The sequence below is a fragment of the Rhipicephalus microplus genome, chromosome 2 (assembly GCF_043290135.1).
Source record: "Rhipicephalus microplus isolate Deutch F79 chromosome 2, USDA_Rmic, whole genome shotgun sequence".
Taxonomy (NCBI): Eukaryota; Metazoa; Arthropoda; class Arachnida; order Ixodida; family Ixodidae; genus Rhipicephalus; species Rhipicephalus microplus.
Genome location: NC_134701.1, coordinates 223155439 through 223178143, shown reverse-complemented (window position 1 = coordinate 223178143; position 22705 = coordinate 223155439). Strand labels below are relative to the sequence as shown.

General features: G+C 50.3%; 1 protein-coding gene across 1 annotated transcript in view; it reads right to left on the bottom strand.

The window, feature by feature from the left end:
* Positions 1-21714, bottom strand: part of LOC119170393 (putative fatty acyl-CoA reductase CG5065) — a 39376-nt gene extending 17662 nt beyond the window's left edge. The window contains exon 1 of the mRNA XM_037421539.2: positions 21453-21714. Within this exon, the coding sequence (XP_037277436.2) occupies positions 21453-21632 (180 nt within the window). The 5' untranslated portion in view covers positions 21633-21714. The remainder of the gene's footprint in view (positions 1-21452) is intronic.
* Positions 21715-22705: the final 991 nt, after the last annotated feature.

The window sequence follows — 22705 nt, the reverse complement described above, 5'->3', positions numbered from 1 at the left end:
AAAAGGAAACGCCGCTTCTTGTGTCGGTCACGATAGATTTTGTGGAATGAAAGATTTTGTTTTTTCTTGCAATGGTCATCACCCTGATATAGTGCTGAATACTATACTTGTAGCCAGTTCAGCCATCTCGCATCTCCTGTGGCACATACCCGCTCTAGTGCGGGTATGTGCTACCTGTGGCTACGTACAACAACGGAGGAAGTACAGGCCCACATCCTAAGGAGCTTCGCCCCTAAAACAATATATGAAAATATGGTACACAATCACAGTTTTAGAAGCGAAGTTTCTAAAGCAGTGGGTTTGTCCATGCATGTCTGTGGCTGGTTCGTAACCACCTAGCTGTATGACTCGCTCAGCATGTGGTGCTAGTGTGACAGAGAGACGGACGGACAGACAGACAGATGCACGGACGCACGGACGTACGCTTTGCCCCACTCATTACGAATGATGATGTGTGGAATGAAGCGGCCATCCGCCCATGCTATTCTGTGCTCCGTGGATATATGCTGGACGGACGGACGGACGTATGAATGGACGGACAGAAACACGGACGGAAAGACGGATAAACGCTTCACCCCACACATCATCATTCCCTCCGTGGATATGCTGTGTTTTTTTCTTTTCTCTCGACAGCACGTTTTTCTCTTTTTTTTTCAGCCAGCTGGCAAATGGCAAACTGTTTTTACACTTTTGTGGAATGCACACAACACACAGATACAATGAAAGGTCATGTGACTTAGGTGCGGGTGTTTCACATTTTGAACCGGAATTGATAGTTAGTGACTAGTCCAAAAAGACGCTAATTGAAGGTGTTAACGTGGCTTGCCTTAACGGTATTTTTTTGCTGCGAGCAACTCCAGCTGCTAACCCCACTTTAAAAATTAAGACTAGAGACTAGATATCTAAGATCTTCACGCTCCCGATGAAAAAACTTTGTATCTCTCTTATGTTGTTTGAGTACCACACGTTTTGACACAACAAACTCTGTATGTAGCCGCGCAACACTCGCTGGTTGACCGTGCGAGGACATCGTAATGGCGGACTCCGTAGCAGATGACGCGGTTGTCTCCACCCTCCAAAGCGGTGGAGGCGGCGCGCGCATTGAGGAACCCTAGCGGCGGCTCTCATCTCTCACGCGTACTTTGGCCCGCATAGAGAATAAGGGGGTGTATGCTCGATCGCGCGCCCTTATCTTGCAGTGGGGAGAATCGTCTTGGCTAGCCTTTGAGTTTCGTTGGAACGATTCTGTTGTAGTTACCGGGTGCACAAAGGTACCGCAATCGTTGCACAGCCTCCATTTGCGAAATGGGTACGCTTTTCAGACACAGCCAAGCAAGGAGAGACGTGGAATGGGAGGCTGCGTTCGTACGGCTCCTGTGGACGCGCAACTAAATCTATGTTTCTAGAGTTTTTTCTTCAAGTGTTCATGAACTGTTGCTCGCATCGGTTCCGAGAAGTCATCAGGATCCTACCGATACCATATTTGACCACAGCGAGTGAGTTTTTTTCAAGTTAGGAACAATTTCTTTTCCTGTGGAGCGGTGCTCTCTTTAACCCTAACGAATGGCTCGGGAGACCACGCTTTTGCTGGGCTTGTTCTCGCCTGCGGCCGGCCCTTCGGAGGCCCGGTGCGCGGCACTATTTGCTCACGATGGAGTATGAAGTGCACGGAGAGGATATTTCAGAAGAAGAGTTTACTCAAGATAAAGGTTGGCAGTCCGCTGGGGCCAGAAGAGCTGGCGCCAAAACACGCACTGCTGACTCTAACGCGCCATCGTCGCAGCCGGGCGCACGCCGCGGCAAATCGAGAGGCGCTGCGCTGAAGTCCAAAGTAATACACGCGGGAAAGATGCCCTCCCTTCCTCAAGATGACATCAAGATTGTGATCCGGCCGAGAGGTGGACTCGATATCTCGAAAATTGGTGCAGCTACGGTGGCTGACGCAATACTAGTTGCCGCTGGCATAAGCCAGGAAGATTTGTGCCAGGATACTCTATGCCCGAATCTGCAGCAAAATATTATGGTTGCCAGTACTCCCAAGCGCGAAAACGCAGACCGATACGTTCGGATGAAGCAAATACTCATTTCAGGCAAGGTGCACGAGCTAAGTGCCTATGAGACTGCTTCACAACGCAACGTCCCACTTCAAGACGGCCCTGACGTCATCGATGCGAAGATTGTCAACACAAATAATCCACTCGCCTTAGCAGCCAAGAGAATAGCCCAAACTGGCACGGTGCTCATCGCTTTCGACGGGTATCGTGTACCGAACTTTGTCAGGTATGGACCAGTGCTGATGCAGCTAGTGCTCACTCTACCGCAAGCAAATCGACGTGTGTTATGCGTGCGGCCGTCTTGGTGATCGCGCTGACGTGTGCCCCACTCCCGGTGACACGATTTGCCGACGCTGTGGTGCCGCAAGCCCTGACAAGCAACATGTGTGTACTCCCAAGTGCAAACTCTGTGGTGGCCAGCATCTCACGGCTAGCAAAGACTGTGCTCAAAGGTTCAAGATCTCGTACATTGTGCGCCGTCGTCGCAGTGAGCGTGCCAGAATGGCTGGTGCTGCGTTACCATCCCCGCAACGTCACCTCGACACTGCGGACGAGTTCCAGTCTTCGTCACCCACCACGGATGCTCAACGCAGAGGACGCCCCCATTCCAGGGGACGCTCGGGAGGCCGCTCCGGATCCAGGCGCCGTGGTGCCTCCAAGGGATGTTCCGGCTCGCGCTCCAGGTCGACAGAACGTGCCCGGGGAAGTTCCACTTCTCAGCCTCGCTCCAACTCAAAGCCGGGGCACGTTTCGTCGGGGCCGACCGGGTCCCGCTCCCACACGCCCACCACCTCTAACAGCAAGAAGCCGACGCTCTCCTGGGCCGACAAAGCCAGAGGAAGACGTGAGTCTCCTAGAGGCAACGAATCGAATCGCGGTTCTCCCCACGCGAGTGAGCTCGACGAGATGCGACGAGCTAACGAGCAGCTGAGGAAAGAAAACGCGCAGCTTAAGCAAGAAATGAGCAGGCTAGCAGCGGAGATGGCGGAGATTAGAAAGCTCGCGTCCTCACCCCCTTCGGCGCAGCCCGCCCCAACCCCGGTCGCAATGGATACGTCTGAGGCACTTCATAGGCCTAGCGGAACCAAGCGCCGAGCGGTTGAAAACTCACAAGAAGAAGAGGCGGTAAGCTTACTGTCGCAACTCAAGGTTTCCTTTGTGAACATGCAGGCTACCTTAGCGAATATTCAAGAAGCCGTGGCGCATTCAAAGATGGGATTAGGAGCACTGAGGGAATGCATAAGCAAGTTAGAAGAGGTCGATGCGAGGAGAGACCCTGGTCCGACTCCTTTGCAGGTCCCAGCACAACGCAATGTACTAGCGCCACCGACTGAGGGCGCGATCCTTCGGGCTGCTATAGCTGCTCAACCATCCCCTCAGCCTAAACATGGATAGTGTGGACGAAAACTTCAGAATCTGGCAATGGAACTGTGGCGGGTTTACTCTCAAAAAGCCCATTCTACAGCAATATTTAAGAACTCTCGATGTTAACCCCAAATCATCGCTGTTCAGGAAGTTGCGTCTGGCACCCCCATCAAAATCCCGGATTACCTAGTAGCGTCATCACATTAAGGAGGTAGGGGAGTTGCCACACTTATCAGCAAAAGGTACAATTACCTATCGCATGACCTCGGTGCAGTTGCCGATGGCATTGAGTACGTAATGACTGAAATTATAATGAACTCACCCAAGAAGGGTCTTCGAAGAAATAGCCTTTTTATTCTCAATTATACTGCAGTCCCAGTTATCGCAGTGCGAGAGCAAACTCTCTTCTCAAAAGGGCTGTGAGCATGGCCAGTAGTTACCCCCTTGTAGTTGTAGGGGATTTCAACGCCCCACACAGCGTGTGGGGATACATGTATGATACCCCAAAAGGACGAGAGCTATGGCAGACTGCGACAGAAGCCGACTTGACGCTTACAACTGACAAGGATTTCCACACTAGGAGAGGTAACTCCATATGTAGGGATACCACCCTGGACCTGACTTTTGTGGAGAATATAGATGGGGTCAAATGGGTCAACACGGCTCTAGACCTCGGAAGTGACCACTACATCATCGAGGTATCCTTCGCGATTGCCCGCTTTAGGACGAAAAAATTCAAAGTGGTTGAATGGGACGCTTTTCGCGAAGTCAGAGCTGAGAGAGCACCGACGGCTGGCACAGACTTTGAAGGATGGTACAAAGGAATCAGAGATGACGCCACGGCAGCGACCAAGGAAGTCGTCACTGACCTCGATGTTGAAAACATGGACAGCAGGTTGGCACACCTACTAGAAGCCAAGCAAGCCCTACTTACGAGGTGGAAGGGACAGAAGCATAACAGGAGCCTCCGCAAGAAGGTTTCCGAGGTTAACAGGGCGATCGAGGAGCACTGCAAAACCTTGTTTAAACAACAATGGCATGAGCTCTGTGAGAACATCGAGGGTCAGCTCAGATCTGGGAAGAGCTGGGGTCTTCTCAAACGCTTTCTCGATCAGGGCAGCACCAGGTCCAGCCAGAGGCGATCCCTCGCGCGAGCCATCCATCTTGCTACTGACTCTACCCCGGACGAATTGGTTGTCAACAAGCTTATAGACAGGTATCTGCGAGTCGCGGATAGCTCTGCACTCACACAGTTCCCGGACTACGCGGGGTGCGACGTGCCGGAGTTGGACCAGGACTATACTGTGGCCGAGATACGGCAGGCTCTCTTTTCCCTAAATGCCAAATCCGCCCCTGGCCCTGATGGCATAACCAGTAAGATGCTCAAGAACCTTGATGATGACTCCATCGAATTCCTTACGGAAAAGATTAATGAGGTGTGGCGCAGTGGGGAGGTTCCCGCTCAATGGAAGATGGCCTACACAGTTCTAATCCCGAAACCTGGTAAAGCACCAGGAATAGATAATCCAAGACCAATTTCCTTAACTTCCTGCGACGGTAAGGTCGCAGAGCACGCCCTTCTGAACCGACTCAAGGTGCACCTCGAGACCAATGACATGTACACCCACAATATGATTGGTTTCAAGGCTGGTCTCTCGACACAGGATGCCATGAAGCTGATAAAGCATCAGATCATCGACCGGAGCACAGGAGATACCAGAGCCATCCTTGGATTAGACCTGGAGAAGGCTTTCGACAACGTTTCTCACGAATTCATTCTCCAGTATATTGCCATCCTAGGGCTAGGGAAAAGGGTCTACGACTTCGTGAGATCCTTTCTTTACCAGAGAACTACCAAGCTCAAGATCGAAGGGTACTTCTCACGGGAGATCAACCTTGGTTCACGCGGCACGCCTCAGGGCTCAGTTATTTCACCAACACTATTTAACATCGTGATGATCGGGCTCTCCAAGGAACTCGCGAAGATTCAAGGAATCAATCATACCATCTACGCAGATGATATAACCATCTGGTGCACCGGCGGGAGCGATTGTCAAGTTGAGGAAGCCATGCAGCACGCAATCGACGTGACCGAACATTTCCTCCGTCCCACCGGTCTCAAGTGCTCCCCATCGAAATATGAACTTCTGCTCTACAAGAAAAGACCCTGAGGCGGCGGCCACCGTGACTGGAAAGCTGCGTCTCAAAGTGAAATACGGCTTTTCACTAGTGACGGGTTCCCAGTGCCAAGAGCGGATTCGCTCCGAATATTGGGAATGTATATCGAGTCCAACGGCGCTAACGGAGCTGCACTGAGACAGATCACTACCAAGACGGAAAGTGCTCTCGGCTTCATCCGGAGGATCACCAACAGACACCGCGGGATCAAGGAAGACAATCTCATCCGCATCATACATGGGTTTGTGCTCTGCCACCTTTCGCACTCGGCGGCCATGTATAATTGGCATGTTGCAGAAAGAAGTAAGCTCAATTCCCTCATAAGAAAGGTTTTCAAGCTCGCGCTCGGCTTGCCTGTAAGCACTGGCACTGAAAACCTTTTCAAGCTCGGTGTTCACAATACACTCGAAGAGATAATCGAGGCGCAAGAGCGCTCACAGCTGCTCAGGCTTTCCGGAACCAAATTGGGCCGCAAGATACTCGATGGTTTGGGCCTCAACTCTACTGACGAGTGCCCCGATTCCATGCAGATTCCCAGAAACATCAGGTCTCAGCTGCGCATCGCACCCATTCCCCGCAATACGCACCCTGTGCACAAAGTCGGTCGGCGTAGGGCCAGGGGTAGAGCGCTGCTCGAGCACGTCCGTAGCAACCCCACTGATGCAAGCTTTGTGGATGCTGCGCCATATGTCCAACAAGAGGCATTCGCTGTTTCCATCGTCGACTTAAATTCCAGGCTCACTTGCTCCACCACAGTACACACACCGAAGCCCGTGATAGCCGAACAGGTTGCAATCGCGCTGGCTATGCTAGATAGTCGCAGAGAGTCAATATACAGCGACTCCAAGGCGGCTATCAAAGCCTACGAAACCGGGATGGTAGCCCCTCAGGCCCTCCGCATTCTCCAAAGCGTCAAGAGTATCACGCCCCGTTCTCTCACTTGGTTTCCCGCTCACCTGGGGTCGATTGAGGGCCCTACCTCTAACACGAACGAGGGCGCACACGAGGCCGCGCGAGGACTCACTGACCGCGCTGCCTCCACAGTCCCTCTGCCTCGCTGGGAACCCTTAATTACGTTCAACGAAATAACAAAGCAGTTCTATCTGTCAAGAAGGGTATTCCCTCTCCCACACCCGGCCTTGTGCAGGGCGCAGGCAGTCACCCTAAGACTATTGCAAGCCAGTGCGTATCCTAACCCTGTGGTTCTTCATGCCATCTACCCTGAACGGTATCCAAGTGCGGATTGCCCCGTTTGTGGACTGTTAGCCACATTCAATCATGTGTTGTGGGAATGTGAAGCCATCGGCCCCGCCCTCAGTGAGGACAGGTGGGCTGCACTTTTACGCAGCCCCGAACTTAAGGATCAAACCCTGGCCGTCCAGAGTGCCCGTGAACGGGCCGCCAAGCTCGGCTTGACGGTCCCAACGTGGGATTAGCCGGGTGGCGCGGGGTCTCCCCTGCGTCTTCTCAGGACAAAAATATAGTTTTAATCATCATCATCATCATCATCATCATCATCATCATCATCATCATCATCATCATCATCATCATCATCATCATCATCATCAGCCAAGCAACAACTGAGACGCTTATACGCGTTAATCTGTACCTGGAAGTACGTTTCTTGCGTCCTTTGTGCGTGAGAAACGCGGGGCACGTTTCAATCTGCTTGCCATTCTGCGCGTGACCTTTCAATTTGTATGCTATCGCGTTCATTGCTTTGCCTTTGCGGCAAATCTGTGACTTTTTAAAGACGATAGTCTTTCTTGGGGACCTTCGACGGAAAAATTTTGGCCTGTGTGTCTGTACATTTGTCTGTTTGTTCGGCCTTATTAATACCTCAAACGGCACTAAACGGCCGATCCCATCCGCAGCGCCCACCAATATTGCTCAAGGTTTAGCGTTCATTGTTGTGTGGTTGTCAATTAGAAAGCAATTATTGCGCATATCTGAAACGCCATAACATCACGTCGATGTTTTGTATGTCTGTCTTTATACTAAAAGAGGCACTGTGATATGTGTCGTGCGCGAAGCTTCAAAGTGCGCGCCATTCAAAGTGCGCGCCATTCAAAGTGCGCGCCATTCAAAGTGCGCGCTTGAAGCAGACAACGACGAAGGTAGCACGAGCGCTGAGTAGCGGGGCGGCGAAGGTACGAGAAGGAACGAGGAAGACGGGGCTCTCGACTCGGCCGTTGGGTTCCGGACCCGAGCCTAGTAACAGTCGAGCCCGGCCTACCTGCCACGTTCTACCTGCCACGGCCGTGCGTCGCTGACGTGCTGCGGCTTCAAGGCATCCTGTGCTTGAGGACACGCGGAGCTGTCGGGCTACGGGCACGAGTTCCAGCAGAGGTGTCCGGCCGGGACGCGGCCGGTGGTAGTGCCTGGTCTACCGCGCCAACTGGTCCACCTGGTCTACCGTGCGAGCAACGCGGAGCTGTAGGGCTACGGGCACGAGCTCCAGCAGATGTGTCCAGCCGCGACGTGGCTGCGGGGGCGGAGCCTACCCATCAACTAGTCGCCTGGTTGACCGTGCGGACAACGCGAGCCAGCTCAAGACGTAGCAACGAACCTCGGTGAGACCGACCTCATGTCTTGTGTCCATGTTAAAAAGGAGGGACGGTTAGTTTAGGACTTTGATAGTTCACAGAGACAGTGAAGGATTCTTTAAATAGCCTGTCCATGTTATGTGTGTTCGTTTTTCGTGTGTATAAAGTGTGGCGTACAAACGGCCTCGTCTTTTCGTGGGAGTCTGGGGCGACGGCTCGGACACCCATTAACTAAGAACCTGCACGTTGCTATAACACCCACTGCAATGTAACACTGGCGTCCGCTGTGACAGGACGAGGCCATTTGTATCGCTTGAGTCAGGCTGACGATTAGTGAGGAAAAGATGAGCTCGACAGATTTAATGGCGTTGGCCATGCGCATGGGTTTGGAAGGTGCGGAATTGAAAACTTGGATTGATGAGCGAGAAGCTCGAGCTCGTGAGGAAAGGGCGGCAGAAAGAGAGGCGAAGAAGGAACAAATGCAGTTGCAATTACAAGTCGAGGAGCAGGCCCAAAGGACGATCCAATTGCGCCTTCAACTGACTCAGACTGAAACCGCCAGAGAGCCTGTCGGGGCAGACATAGGTCGATCATCAAGGGTGTCTTCCAACGTCAATCCTCATAATTTTATACCAGGATTTGATGAAAACCGGGATGACCTAGATGCGTACTTAAAAAGGTTCGAGAATGTGGCGACAGGGCAAGAGTGGCCTAGAGACAAGTGGGCCACGGCTCTGAGTTTGTGCCTAAGCGGAGAAGCGCTAAAAGTGTTTGGTCGCCTATCCCCTGAAGATGCACTTGATTACGAGAAAGTGAAACTGGCTCTATTTCAGCGATTTCGCTTCACAGCGGAAGGGTACCGTGAGAAGTTCCGGCACAGTAAGCCTCAAGAGGGAGAAACCGGCCGGCAGTACGCTGCACGATTAATGAGTTTTTTCGACCGATGGGTGGAAATGTCGAAAGTAGACAAAGAATACGCGTCAGTTCGTGACCTGATTGTAGCTGAACAGTTCATCAGTAAGTGTCATGATCGAGTGGCGCTCTTTTTGCGTGAAAAGAATTGCCGTAAACTTGAAGAAATGGCTGAAGCGGCAGATCAGTTTTTAGAGGCACAGCGACAGTCTAACCTGCTTGTTTTCCGAGAAAAGGCTGAAAACGGCATGGCTGTGAAAAGTGGGAGCACGACCTCAAAAACTTCAGTGCAATGTTTTGTTTGCAACAAAATCGGCCATAAAGCCTCAGATTGTCGCGCTCGGACGAAGCAAACTTACTGTGGGCATTGTCGTAGGGCAGGACACGATACCCAAGTTTGCACCAAGAAACCCGCCACGTATAAAAAGGCTTCATGTATATTGTCCGAAGAGAACTCTAAAGACAATGATAACGCATCCGGCGGCGGGCCCGAGAATAATGTGTCGGGGGCAGTAAACACGCAACAAATGGCAACGAAATATCAGATGCCAGTTCTCCAGGGTCTCCTATTTGGTAAGCCTGTCTCTGTTCTTCGGGATACAGGAAGTAACACGACGGTTGTGCGACGTTCCCTCGTGCCCGACGAAGTGCTGACAGGAGCTATGACGACAGTATTTTTAGCCGATGGGAGCAGAATAAAAGTTCCCGAAGCAAAAGTGGAGATATTTTCGCCTTATTTTTCTGGCACGGTGATCGTTAAATGCATGACTTCCCCATTGTATGACGTCATCGTGGGAAACGTGCCAGGATCCCGTGATCCCAATGATCCAGATAGCAGGTGGAGCGAGGGACTGTCGGAAAGGAAGACGAAGTCTAAAAGCGTCAAGGAGAGATTAGGGGTGATGAAAGCAGATCGCTACGAGAGACCAATGATCAGCGTAGTCAAGAAATCAAGTACTTCGTTGGATTCGGTGAAAGCAACCGCTTTGAATATCAACCAACGAATCTTCAAGATTGAGCAGGCGGAGGACAAGAGCCTAGATCTCTGTAGGAACAAAGTTGGGCAGGTGTTTTTTGGGAGAGGATCGACAGAATATTCGTTTGTTATGCAAAAGGGAGTTTTATATCGCCATTATCGGTTATCCTCCGGCAAGATAGTACAGCAGGTAGTTGTTCCTCGCAAACTGCGGAGCCAAGTACTGCAGCTAGCTCATGAAAGTCTGATGGCGGGCCATCAAGGCATCAAGAGGACAATTGACCGAGTACTAGGATCATTCTATTGGCCAGGAGTTCAGGAAGAAGTAAAGAGATACGTGCGATCCTGTGACATTTGCCAAAGAGCATATCCAAAAGGTAAAGTGGGCAAGGCGCCTCTGGGCGTAATGCCGTTGATCGACACCCCTTTCGAGCGAGTGGCAATCGATATTATCGGTCCTTTAAAACCTGTGTCGAGAAACGGAAACCGCTACATATTGACCATGGTGGACTTCGCCACGCGCTACCCGGACGCGGTGGCCCTGCCAGCAATCGATTCGGCGACAGTAACAGAGGGCCTGGTGGAGATGTTCTCACGCGTAGGATTCCCGCGTGAAATTCTATGTGATCAAGCATCTTGTTTTACTTCCGAACTGATGAAGGAAGTCAACGAGTTACTGGCCATTAAGCACCTCAGTTCTACACCTTACCATCCTATGTGTAACGGGTTGGTGGAACGATTTAACGGTACGTTAAAACAGATGTTGCGGAAGCTCTGCCAGGAGGAACCAAGATCCTGGGATCGGTTGCTTGCCCCACTCCTTTTTGCCTATCGTGAAGTGCCTCAGACCAGCACGGGATTTTCTCCCTTCGAACTTATTTACGGGCGTGACGTCAGAGGACCACTTAGTTTGTTAAAAGAATTATGGATTGGAGAACACATCGGCGACGAGGCGAAGACAACTTACGGATATGTATTGGATCTGCGAGATCGTCTTGAAAAAACACTGCAGTTGGCTCATGAGAACTTGACACGAGCAAGAAAATCACAGAAGCAATACTATGATCAGCGAAGCACGAAACGTCAGCTTGAAGTAGGCGACCGGGCCCTTATTCTACTCCCTACTACGGAAAATAAATTACTCATGCAATGGAAAGGACCTTTTAAGGTCACAGGGAAAAAGGGCAGTCATGACTACTGGTTGGACTTGGGACGTGACACCAAGTTGTTCCACATCAACATGTTAAAGCGTTACGAGGATCGCGAACCGGAGAGGTTTACACAAACAGCGTCATTCGTAGTGATGGAAGAAGAGGAGGCAGATTCACCTATACCAGTTTACACTATTGAACAGTAGGGTCCTGAGGTGGAGCCTGGCATTGCAAGAATACTCATTTAGCATTCAGCATATAAAAGGGTCGGAGAATACCGGTGCGGACTTCATGAGTAGATTGTGAGCCAAGAGTTCGGACTTCATGCACTGTGATATTGGGTGTTGGACACTCAAAGTATGTCAGTGTATTTAACGGTGTTCTTGTGTATTTAGTAAATATTGGACCTCGACATGTGAACTATACAGAGGACATATACAGTGAAGGGGTTTACAGACCGCGCACGTGTCAGCAGTTTTTTTTTTTTTTTTAAAAAAAGAAAGAAAAAACTCATTTAAGGGGGGGCTTTTGTGATATGTGTCGTGCGCGAAGCTTCAAAGTGCGCGCCATTCAAAGTGCGCGCCATTCAAAGTGCGCGCCATTCAAAGTGCGCGCTTGAAGCAGACAACGACGAAGGTAGCACGAGCGCTGAGTAGCGGGGCGGCGAAGGTACGAGAAGGAACGAGGAAGACGGGGCTCTCGACTCGGCCGTTGGGTTCCGGACCCGAGCCTAGTAACAGTCGAGCCCGGCCTACCTGCCACGTTCTACCTGCCACGGCCGTGCGTCGCTGACGTGCTGCGGCTTCAAGGCATCCTGTGCTTGAGGACACGCGGAGCTGTCGGGCTACGGGCACGAGTTCCAGCAGAGGTGTCCGGCCGGGACGCGGCCAGTGGTAGTGCCTGGTCTACCGCGCCAACTGGTCCACCTGGTCTACCGTGCGAGCAACGCGGAGCTGTAGGGCTACGGGCACGAGCTCCAGCAGATGTGTCCAGCCGCGACGTGGCTGCGGGGGCGGAGCCTACCCATCAACTAGTCGCCTGGTTGACCGTGCGGACAACGCGAGCCAGCTCAAGACGTAGCAACGAACCTCGGTGAGACCGACCTCATGTCTTGTGTCCATGTTAAAAAGGAGGGACGGTTAGTTTAGGACTTTGATAGTTCACAGAGACAGTGAAGGATTCTTTAAATAGCCTGTCCATGTTATGTGTGTTCGTTTTTCGTGTGTATAAAGTGTGGCGTACAAACGGCCTCGTCTTTTCGTGGGAGTCTGGGGCGACGGCTCGGACACCCATTAACTAAGAACCTGCACGTTGCTATAACACCCACTGCAATGTAACAGGCACACACAAGTAACTCTAAGGACTGTAGCGTTTATCGCGCTGCGCTGACAGTGCAAAGCGATGCTCAAAAAGGTAAGTGTTTCCAACGCTTTGCTACGACGACACGGTGGTGGCACTTGCCCGTCGCTTTGCGTTCTACACCTTATGACCTCCGAGACAGGTGCGCATCTTTCTCCGCGGGTGCGCACGCCTTCGTTTTCGAAAATAACTGCCAGATGGCACTCGTGTCTAACGTGCCTCGATGCGTTCGTTCGCCTCCGCTACACGCTCGAAGCACTCAAATGCCTAGTTCACACTGAAACATCCGCTTTCTACAGCGACCGAAATTCCCCTGCCGCCAAAACACAGCGTCGTTCGCACTGGACGCGCCCCGCGCCGCTGAATATGCCATCTACCACGGGGCGAACGCGTGATGGATGCGCTGTCACCCAGTTGTCGCGGCTCGCAAACGCTACTACACGCTATCCGGTGGTGTATACTTCGACGATTCTCGTACGCAAGAAAAGACAGTACTGCTTACTTTGCTGGCAAGTGGCTGTCTTGTAATGCACGAAGAGCAGAAAAACCACCGACGCCAGCGGCGTTGGTGGGTTAGTTTTGCTTTGCAAGACCGCAACAAGCTCGGTCACGCCAACAGCAAGCTCGGCCACCCCTTTCACGAAATACGGAGGCGAAGTAGGCACAGAGTCGGTTGAACTCCCGTTGGTTTCAACATTCAGTTACGTGCACTGCAGCATAACAAGTGAGTAGGGCTTGGCCGCCATTCTTCGAAATTCCTTGACTAGCGCTCCTATTGGTCAATTCGGCGGCAGACGCCGCAAAAATCGGTCCGAGAACGATCGGCGCGGAGAGGGCCCTTTCGGCGGATCTCGCCGCCGTCGAACCGGATTCGGAGCACTTTCGGCGGCCGGAATGCTCAGTGTGAACGCGGCCTAACGCAGCGCCTCCAGAATACCATTCACCGATTTTTTTTGCGCAGAACATCAAACGTTTTGTTCGCTCTCTTCAGACGCTAGACTGTCGTCTTTCGACGACATTTGCTGCGTAACATGCAGATTCGGGGCCAATTTTTTCTTTTGTTCTTCGAGATGATGATATTAAGTGCGAACATTGCTGAATTCGATGTCGAGGGAAACACGACAACACAAACAACGTACAAAAATTGAAAAAGTAAACAAGAAAGAAATAGAAAAAGAAAGAAACGAAAAACATGTTAAGAGAAGTAGAAATAAAGCAAACAGAAATAAAGATGGAAAACACAGAAAAATAAAAACAACAAAAAAGGAAGAAAAAAAAAGAGAAAACGTAAGAAGGATGCCCAGTTCCACACTTTCTTCAGGCTCGGAACTACTAAGACGAAGCTGCCTTAATGTTTTGTTTTTAGGTTCCGGCTAGCAATTAACTAGCAAATCTAGGTAGGCTATAGCGATTGAAAATACTATGCGAATGGTGCCCGATTACGCCATAGCATTCTGCCCTTTAGGGAGAAGCCATGTTGTTCTTCCTTGCGTCGTGATCACCAGGGGCTGCACTCCGAAAGTGTCGACCGTCCGTTTCATCGCGCACCGATTCCAGCAAGATCGAAGCCGCGTGGGTCACCACTGGGGCCAGCCCTAATCTGAACAGGCCGACATCAATTAAGCAGAAACACCACACAGGTACTACGTGGCACAATAGAAATATTGGCAGATAATATTCGTTCTGAGCGATGATTTTGAAATAACAGCGGCACACTTGTAATATATTTTCGTTATGAGAGTTCACTTAAAAATTTCAAAGTCAGAAAGATGATATCTATGATTGGAAACTGATGTTGTCATTGATCGCAAAGCTAGTTAGGTACGGAGAAAGAAAACTGATTCATAACCAGAGCAATCACGGAAGCTCTTTTCAAATAGCAAAGGTAAACAGTGTTATCCAATTTGGCTCCATTAGCGTGAACGTGGCGCCAAGTGGCCGTGGCGGCACCGAGATACTTACACGAATAGGTCTTTCCTCTTGATAGAAACCGGGACGGCTTTCTGCTATACCATAGTAGAGTACAAGTTACTCTGACTCGTTTAACACATTGTCTACACAAACATTGCTTATGCTGGTCGCCGCAATGGCAGATGTATTAAGTGCAGCGTAATGCTCGCGCACGATAAAAAGCAGCACTCAGTATTCTAACGTTACCCTTTCATAAATGGGTAAACACCCAACCACGCGAGAAACCTTTGTGTTCATTTTTCTGGCCGCGGAAAAAATGATTTTTCAGCAAACTACAAACACCATCCTGAATGACCTATTGGTGAACACTGCACTAGCGAAGTGCTCCAGGCTATAGGTCGATATATATATATATATATATATATATATATATATATATATATATATATATATATATATATATATATATATATATATATATATATGACTCACTCAAACGATATATTTCGTACTTAGCGCTCACTCTGACTCACCGAAAGACTCACTCGAACTCACTAAAACATTACTTAAGCAGACTCACCCAGGCGGACACTCATGGCTCGATGTGACCCGGAGTAAGTGTGTGCGAGCCGACTCACAAGCGAGTTTGCCGACGTTTTTGGTAGACAGCTATGTATAGTTGCATACGAATCGATGTGGCAATCCGTATATTGTAAGTAGGACTTGGACAGAAATGTGCGCATGTAAACATTTTTTTTTTGCAAAGTGAACTCAGGCCTGCAAACTATAAATTATAACGTTCTTCTTTCTTTTTCACTTGTCTTTGTGTTTTTTACTGGTTCCTTGCCATTTCAGTATTACGAGGTTGTTGAATAACTTTATAGGAACCGGCAGTGCTAACCAGCAATGTCTAAAACTATTCATTCGAGGTGGAGAATACGTAGAAAAAGAACTACAAGCATTTTCCGGTAATAATAATGACTAGTGGGGTTTAACGTCTCAAAACAAGTAGTAGTAGTAGTAATAGACTTTTATTCAGCCAAATTTACAGGCCGAGCATTTCGACCACCTGTGCGATCAGTCGACGCTGTTCTTCTTCCCCTTCGGCGCCGATCCAGTCGAGCCAGGAGGTGATGGAAAGGGATGGGAAAGGGTAATAGCTGGATTGCTGAGCAGTTGGGCAGTAAAACAGGCAGTGTGACAGGTCAGCGTATGGGGAGGGACAATTAGGACAGCAGGGGTTAGACCTATATTTATAAAGGAAAAGGCGAGAGGGGGTTATCAGGCAGTTCATTTGGATGTGCCGTAGAGTTCGAGCCTCGAGCGCAGTGAGTGATGGATGAGGGGGAGGGTAAAAACGCTTGTGGAGCCGGAGCTGGAGATAAACCTCCTTGATAGTGTGACGCAAGGAGATCTGCCCATCGCTATTCGCGGAGCTCTCACTGTCTTCCGAAGGTGTGGGCCAGGGAATGAACGGTGCCCGGTGCAATATATCGCGGGCAAGCTGATGAGCTAGCTCATTGCCGGTAATACCCGAATGCCCAGGAACCCAGCAGAGGAAGACAGTGGAGGGTTGAAGAGCAGAGGCCGCTCGCTCGACCTCCTGTTGAAGAGCAGGGGGCAACGTGTTGTTCTGTATGTGACGGATGGCGGCGTGAGAGTCGCAGTAAATCGTGTACTCGGGGAGAGAAGGGAGGGAGGAAAATGACTGCATGGCGTGGACCATGGAAGGACCTCGAGCGAAAGTACATTTGGCGGGTGTAAGTATGGTCCGCTGGTGTGCGTGTCAGGTGCCGAAAGGTGTGGATGGTAGATAACGTAGCCACACGAGCCCCGAGGAGCCATGTATGAGGCATCCGTGTAGGCAACTCCCTGTGTAGAGAGAGGAGGAGAATGATGCTGTGTTGCCGCATGACGCCGGCCGGCGTGAAGAACGGGAGACATATTGGATGGGAGGCGAAGGATGCGAAGGTTAGAAGCAGCGGTGCTAGCGGCAGAAGGCAAGGTGGGAACGGAAACAGGAATGTGAGGGATACCAGCTTGGGCTAATAGCCATTGGCCTTGACGAGTGAGAGAAAGACGGGCAATCTGAGAGTCGTGCTGCAGAGAAATAAGAGAACGTAATGGATGGAAGAAGCCTGTGGCAAAGAGCTTAGTGGTAGAGGTAGTGAGAGGGAGGTTTAGAGCTGCCTTGTAGAGGCCTAATAGAGCTCTTCGAGTGTGTTGAGTTGCGTTTCGGTGAAATGAACGTATGGCACAAAGTACAAGAACTTGTTAAGGGCAAGCACATGTGCAACCCGGCACGCATGAGCCTCGTGGAGCCCCGACTGCCAAGTGACAACGCGTCGCAGGAGGTGGGTCACCGAGTGGCAAGTCCTCACGGCGTGATGTAGGGCCTGCGCGTTCTTTGTCGCGTGCAAAGGGAAGCCAAGAACTTTGCATTGCTGAACAGTGGGGATGAGAGAGCTAGAAAGATGTAGGGAGATGAGGGTATTGTGGGAGCGCTGGTACGCAGACCGGTTTAGCAAAAGTAGTTCACATTTCTCCGGTACAGGGGACAGGCCAGCAGTAGCGAGAAAGGAAGCGATAAGGTCCAGACCACGTTGCAAAGTATCCTGCACGTGGCCGGGACATCCAGACGTACACCAGAGAGTGATGTCGTCTGCATAAAAAATATGGTGGAGGTCAGGTATTTGGGACAGTTGGGAGGCAAGGGGGGCCATAGCCATATTAAATAGAGTAGGAGATAGTACGGTACCTTGAGGAGTGCCGCGGGTGAGGGAGTGTGGGTTAGACAAATGAGTATCGACTCTAAAGCGAGCAACTCGATTTGAAAGAAATGATTGGATGTAAGAATACATGCGGGAGCCACATGACAGGGAGGAGAGCTGAGCGAGTATGTGGTCATGACTCACGCCATCGAATGCCTTCCGTACATCGACGGTTACAAGCGCATGGATCTGACAACGAGAAGGTGAAAGAAAAGTATGCTGCAGAACAAGGAACATGTCCTGCGCACGAACGTGGCGTCGGAAGCCAATAAGAGAAGGAGGGAAAAACTCTTTCGCCTCAATAAAATCAGACAGTCGAGTCAAGGCCATTCGCTCAAGAGTCTTGCCAACGCATGACGTCAAAGAGATAGGGCTAAGGTTAGAGAGAGATGGAGGTTTGCCCGGCTTCGGAATCATGCAAATTAGGGATGATGTCCAAGAGCTTGGAAGACAGCTGCTGTTCCATGCTTCGTTGAATGTGTGTAAGAGAAATTCCTTCGCGTTGTCGGGGAGATTACGTAATGTAGTATATGTTATCTCATCCTCACCGGGTGCCGAGCGTGTAGATTGAGTGGCTAAGGCAGCTTCCAGCTCCCTGAGCGTGAATGAGCGGTCCAGGTCTGGGTTAGCTTCGCCACAGTAATCTGGGTAGGAAAGTGTGAGGGGGGGGGTGGAAGATACAGAGATTTTAAATTTTCAAACACATCAGATGGAGTCCCTTGAGCGAGAGCTTTAGCTAGGGTGGGAGCAACGGCAGGCTTGGTACCTAAGAGAGACCTAAACAGAGACCATGTAGAGCGCGAGTGCAGTGCGGAGTCAAGGCCGTCACACAGCGTGTTCGAACGAGAGTGCTCGAGAGAAGTGCCGTAAGCGATAATTTCGGCCCGCAGAGCATCAATTCGGAAGGAAAGTTGGACGTTGTGTGGCTGGGAGCGGAGAGCGCGTTTCAAACGTTGATGACGTCACCATAAGCGGAGGAAGTGAGGATCAGGGCCAGGAATGGGGAGTTGAAAACGAGCGCGGCGACTACAGGATGTCATTGCTGCGGAGATCCGCGACGTCCAGTCGTCGTAAGTTTTAAATAAGTCAGACAAAAGGTTATTACGGAATGCTTCCCAGTCAGTGTGAGCGATTCGTTGTTTCCGCCTATTGTGGGAAAGAGAAAGAGGGGTGGTGATGTGTATGAGAAAGTGATCACTGAAAAGATTTTCAGCGGACACCTGCCAGTGAAAAGGAAGGGAACTCCGAGAGAACGTGAGATCGGGTGTAGCGGAACGCTGTGAAACAGTGCCCGCTCGAGTAGGGGTGTCAGGAGTATTAAGAAGGGTGAGATGGCGTTGCTGGGCGAGGCAGTGTAGAAGGCGACCTGGTTTGAGTGTTTGGGGGTAACCCCAGAGCCTATGGGGAGCATTAAAGTCACCCCCAAGGAGGATATGGGTGGTCGATGGAAGGGAGTGCAGGAATTTGCCAAGAGCACTAAACAAAGAGGACGTGACAGGGGGGTTGTAAAAGGACATCAGGGCGAGAGAAATACGGGTAGACCACACCAACTAATAGACCACACCAACTAAATGTTTCAGGAGGGGGGGAGGGTACGTCTAGTGGTTCAACGAGAACGTCATTGCGTACATAAATGGACGCAAGTGGCTTTACCATCGTAGCGAGATATGCACGGTAGCCCGGGACGGCGAGGGCCACCCGATTCTCCTGTATAAGGAGAAAATGGGATAATGTTTGGCGGGTGAGAAGATATTGGTGGAAATGGGTCCTATTATGACGAAAGTTGCGGCAGTTCCACTGCAAAATATCTAGGTCCTTTTCACGCACCATCTAGGTCTTTGAAGTAGAGGAAGCGCCTACGCGTGCGCGTTCCTTCTTTTTTTGCCGGGGGAAGCGACTCTTGCAGGGAGTTAAGCATATAGGTGAACGATTACAGTTGCTTAGATTGGGTTTCGAGGGTCGTAAGAATCCGGACAATTGAATTTTCCAGCTGGACCAAACGAGTGTGATGCGCAGTGGTGGTGGTTTCGACCATGTTGGCCAATTTGGTTACATGGGAGTTGGAGGTCGGGGCGGTGAGTGTGATGAGTTGCTTATTTAGCTCCGTGAGTTGAGAGGTAAGAGAGGATGTGGTAGTTGCAAGTGTCTGCGTCAGTGCGAGTATTTTCTCTTGTAGCTCATCCGAGACGCGTTGTTGCTCGCGCTGGTGGCGCTCCAACATAGCCAGTCGCAGATCGAAGGAGCGGCTCTCGTTACTTAAAGATGGTGAAGGTGTGTTTGATGAAGAAGTGCACATGGGAGGTATTCCCTTAACCTTAGCGGCGTATGAGCCCGAGGGGGATGTTGCGGGAGGTGATAGGAACTCATGCGCTGAAGAGGAGGGCGGTGAAGGCTGAGTGGCTCGGCGCATGACTGTGAGACGGAGAAAAGCTGCTTTGGCGCAGTCGCGTTGCTTAGCTAGAAGGTAGGGGCAGGTGGAGTCGAGAGATGACTGGGTGTTGACTTGGCAATGGATGCACCAGGGTTGGGCGCAAACGTGAGCATCGGGATCTGCTGGTAGAGGAGGCGCACAGCGGTGGCACTTGGCCGGAACGCTGTGTTGGGGGCATTGATGAGCACGGTGCCCTATAGCAAGGCACCGAGTGCAAGTAAGGGGCTTAGGTTTATCTGGACGGCATCGGGAAGAGACGCGTTTGAAGTACACAAAGCGAGGGATGATGGTTCCAGCAAATGTTATGAGGACGGATTCAGTAGAGCCCATCATACGTGCAGCGTGTATATCTGAACTAAAGGATTCGAGGTCATGCAAGAGCTGAGATGTTGTGAAGTGACCACCGACGTTGTGTATGACGCCGAGACATGATATTGGAGGACTGGGGGCATAGGGCTTAATGGTGAACGACTTACCTATAAGTTCCAGACTTGTGAGGGAGAGTAGGAGGTGGGCAGTGAGAGGTGAGTGCGTTTTCAGAAACACAAGGTTCTGAGCAGGTTTGGCTTGAAGGGTGACCTCCGCACTGGTCTTGGGAGAGAGATTTGCAGCGGCTATGATGGTAGAAAGCAGGTCATAGAGAAGCAGTTTCGGCGTGAGTGTTCCAGGTGGAAGTTGGATTCCGACGGTGATGAGCTCGGAGCGGGGGTGGGCGGTCGAGGCAGGTTTTCGATTGGCACTAACGGTGTTCCAGCTGCCTTCGGGGGATGGCGTATTGTCTTCGTTGACCTGCGATGCCGTGAAGTTCATTTCCGTCGATAAGTCGTCAGCTGAAGTGATGGAAGGCAAAACTTCGGCGATGGAAGGAACGACGCTCGTCGAAACGCGCTTGTCGACAGACTCAGAATTTCCAATGGGTAAACCAGACGCAGATAAGGTGGGGAGAGCAGCAGGCGTGGTTGATTGCAACGCCAACGCTGCATTACGGCTCTCGGGCTCCGGCGTTTGCGTGGCTATCAAGCTGAGAGTAGCAGAGACGCCACCAGCGTTGCACGTTGCTGGACCGTGCGCGCTGTTGAGGAACGCTGCCTGTTGCTGTATTGTTGTCGGCGCAGGGCTGGTGACATTGCCAGTTGTTGACAGCGGAGGCACGGCTGTATCAGCGGTACGACCGGAGGAGGCTGGGCTTACCGACAGGGCGTCAGTTGTCGTTGGTGTCGAGTGCTGGGCGGGACTCTGCATCGTGGAGGTGCAGGCGCGGCGCGTTAGGGTTAGCGCGGCGCCGCGCCGCTTCGTACTTTTGAAGGGGCCTGGGGGGCCAGCCTGGGGTCGGACCGGGGTCCGGATGGTGTCGGCGTGTCCCGGAAGTCTTCTAGAAGGAATAGTGAGCTTGTCCAGACACGGGCGGGGCCCGGTAACGGGCCAAGAACACGTGAAAGCGGAGCACTGTATGCGGCCAGCCAAACAAAACGGTGCCACCTGGCGGTCCTTCCCTTCACCCAAACAACGATACGTTTATGAGTGACACCGTAGTAAAAAGTTCGGGAATTTCCCCTCACCACGCTGCCTTTAACGTGCACCTAAATCTAAGCACACGAACATCAAGTATTTTTACCCCCATCGGGAATGCGCGTGACCTGCGGGTCACACGCAGGTCACGCGTGACCGATTCAAACGCGTGACCTGTGGGTCAGCAGTTGAACATAATAGCCACTAGACCACCGTGGCGTGTAATTTTCCCGTAAAGTGTAACATATCCGTACTGATTCCTGTGCAACTTTAGACAGCGAGAGCCTACCTTTCCGACGAACCCTGTCCCTCCTGTAATGAACACTTCCCGACCATTGTAGAAGTCTGATACACGACAGCTTTCGTTTTGTCGGTGCACTGGCACTGGCGTTGGACTACGTTCATGTCGGCTCATTGCGGGTGCCACGATGCAAGCTTCTTGGTGCGCTAAAAATGAAAACAACAGCATAAAAACGGCAAATTCACACTAAAAGAGAGCAGAGCGATTTCCACACGTTCCTGTAACGTTTTATTGCTCACAACACGGTTGCTCACGATAAGCCCACCACCGTGGGCCGTGATGCGTAGGATGACATTTACACCCCCCCCCCCACACACACTCAATGTATATATATATATATATATATATATATATATATATATATATATATATATATATATATATATATATATATATATATATATATATATATAGTCAACAAGATAAATCCTCCGTGAGTGGTCACAACGTGGTTTATTTCGACGTTTCGTCCTTAAGTCTGGCCTTCATCAGGATTGTAGACTCTAGACCGAAACGTCGAAATAAACCACGTTGTGACCACTCACGGAGGATCTACTTGACTACATGCAACGCTACGGCCACTCAACCACCAACCGTATATATATATATATATATATATATATATATATATATATATATATATATATATATATATATATATATATATATATATATATATATATATATATATATATATATATATATATATATATATATATATATATATATATATAAGGGAGAGAAGTGTATACCTAAGGGCTCGTATTTCCGTGGTTTAACACAATATTAAGGAGATATAACAGACAGTAATGCGTAGGAATGTACAGGGGAAGTTATTAGAACCAATGGAATGTAAATAAGAGGAAAGAAAAATGGATGAAAAAATTACCAGCTGCGAGCTGGTAATATATATATATATATATATATATATATATATATATATATATATATATATATATATATATATATATATATATATATATATATATATATATATATGCCAAGGAATGTATGTCGGAAAATATTAGACCAAATTGTAATGTAAATATGGATAAATTAATGTGGGTGAAAAGATAACTTGCCGTGGGCAGGAACCGAATCATACTTGGTGCCTTTAGGTTGTATACGAGAGAGTAATCGTCAGCTGCCAGCTCGTTATAAGTTCACATGCTACGTGACGTCACACAGGCTGAAAAGAGTGTGCTACACTCACCGCCATGGCTACTTGTGGCGCTGACTGA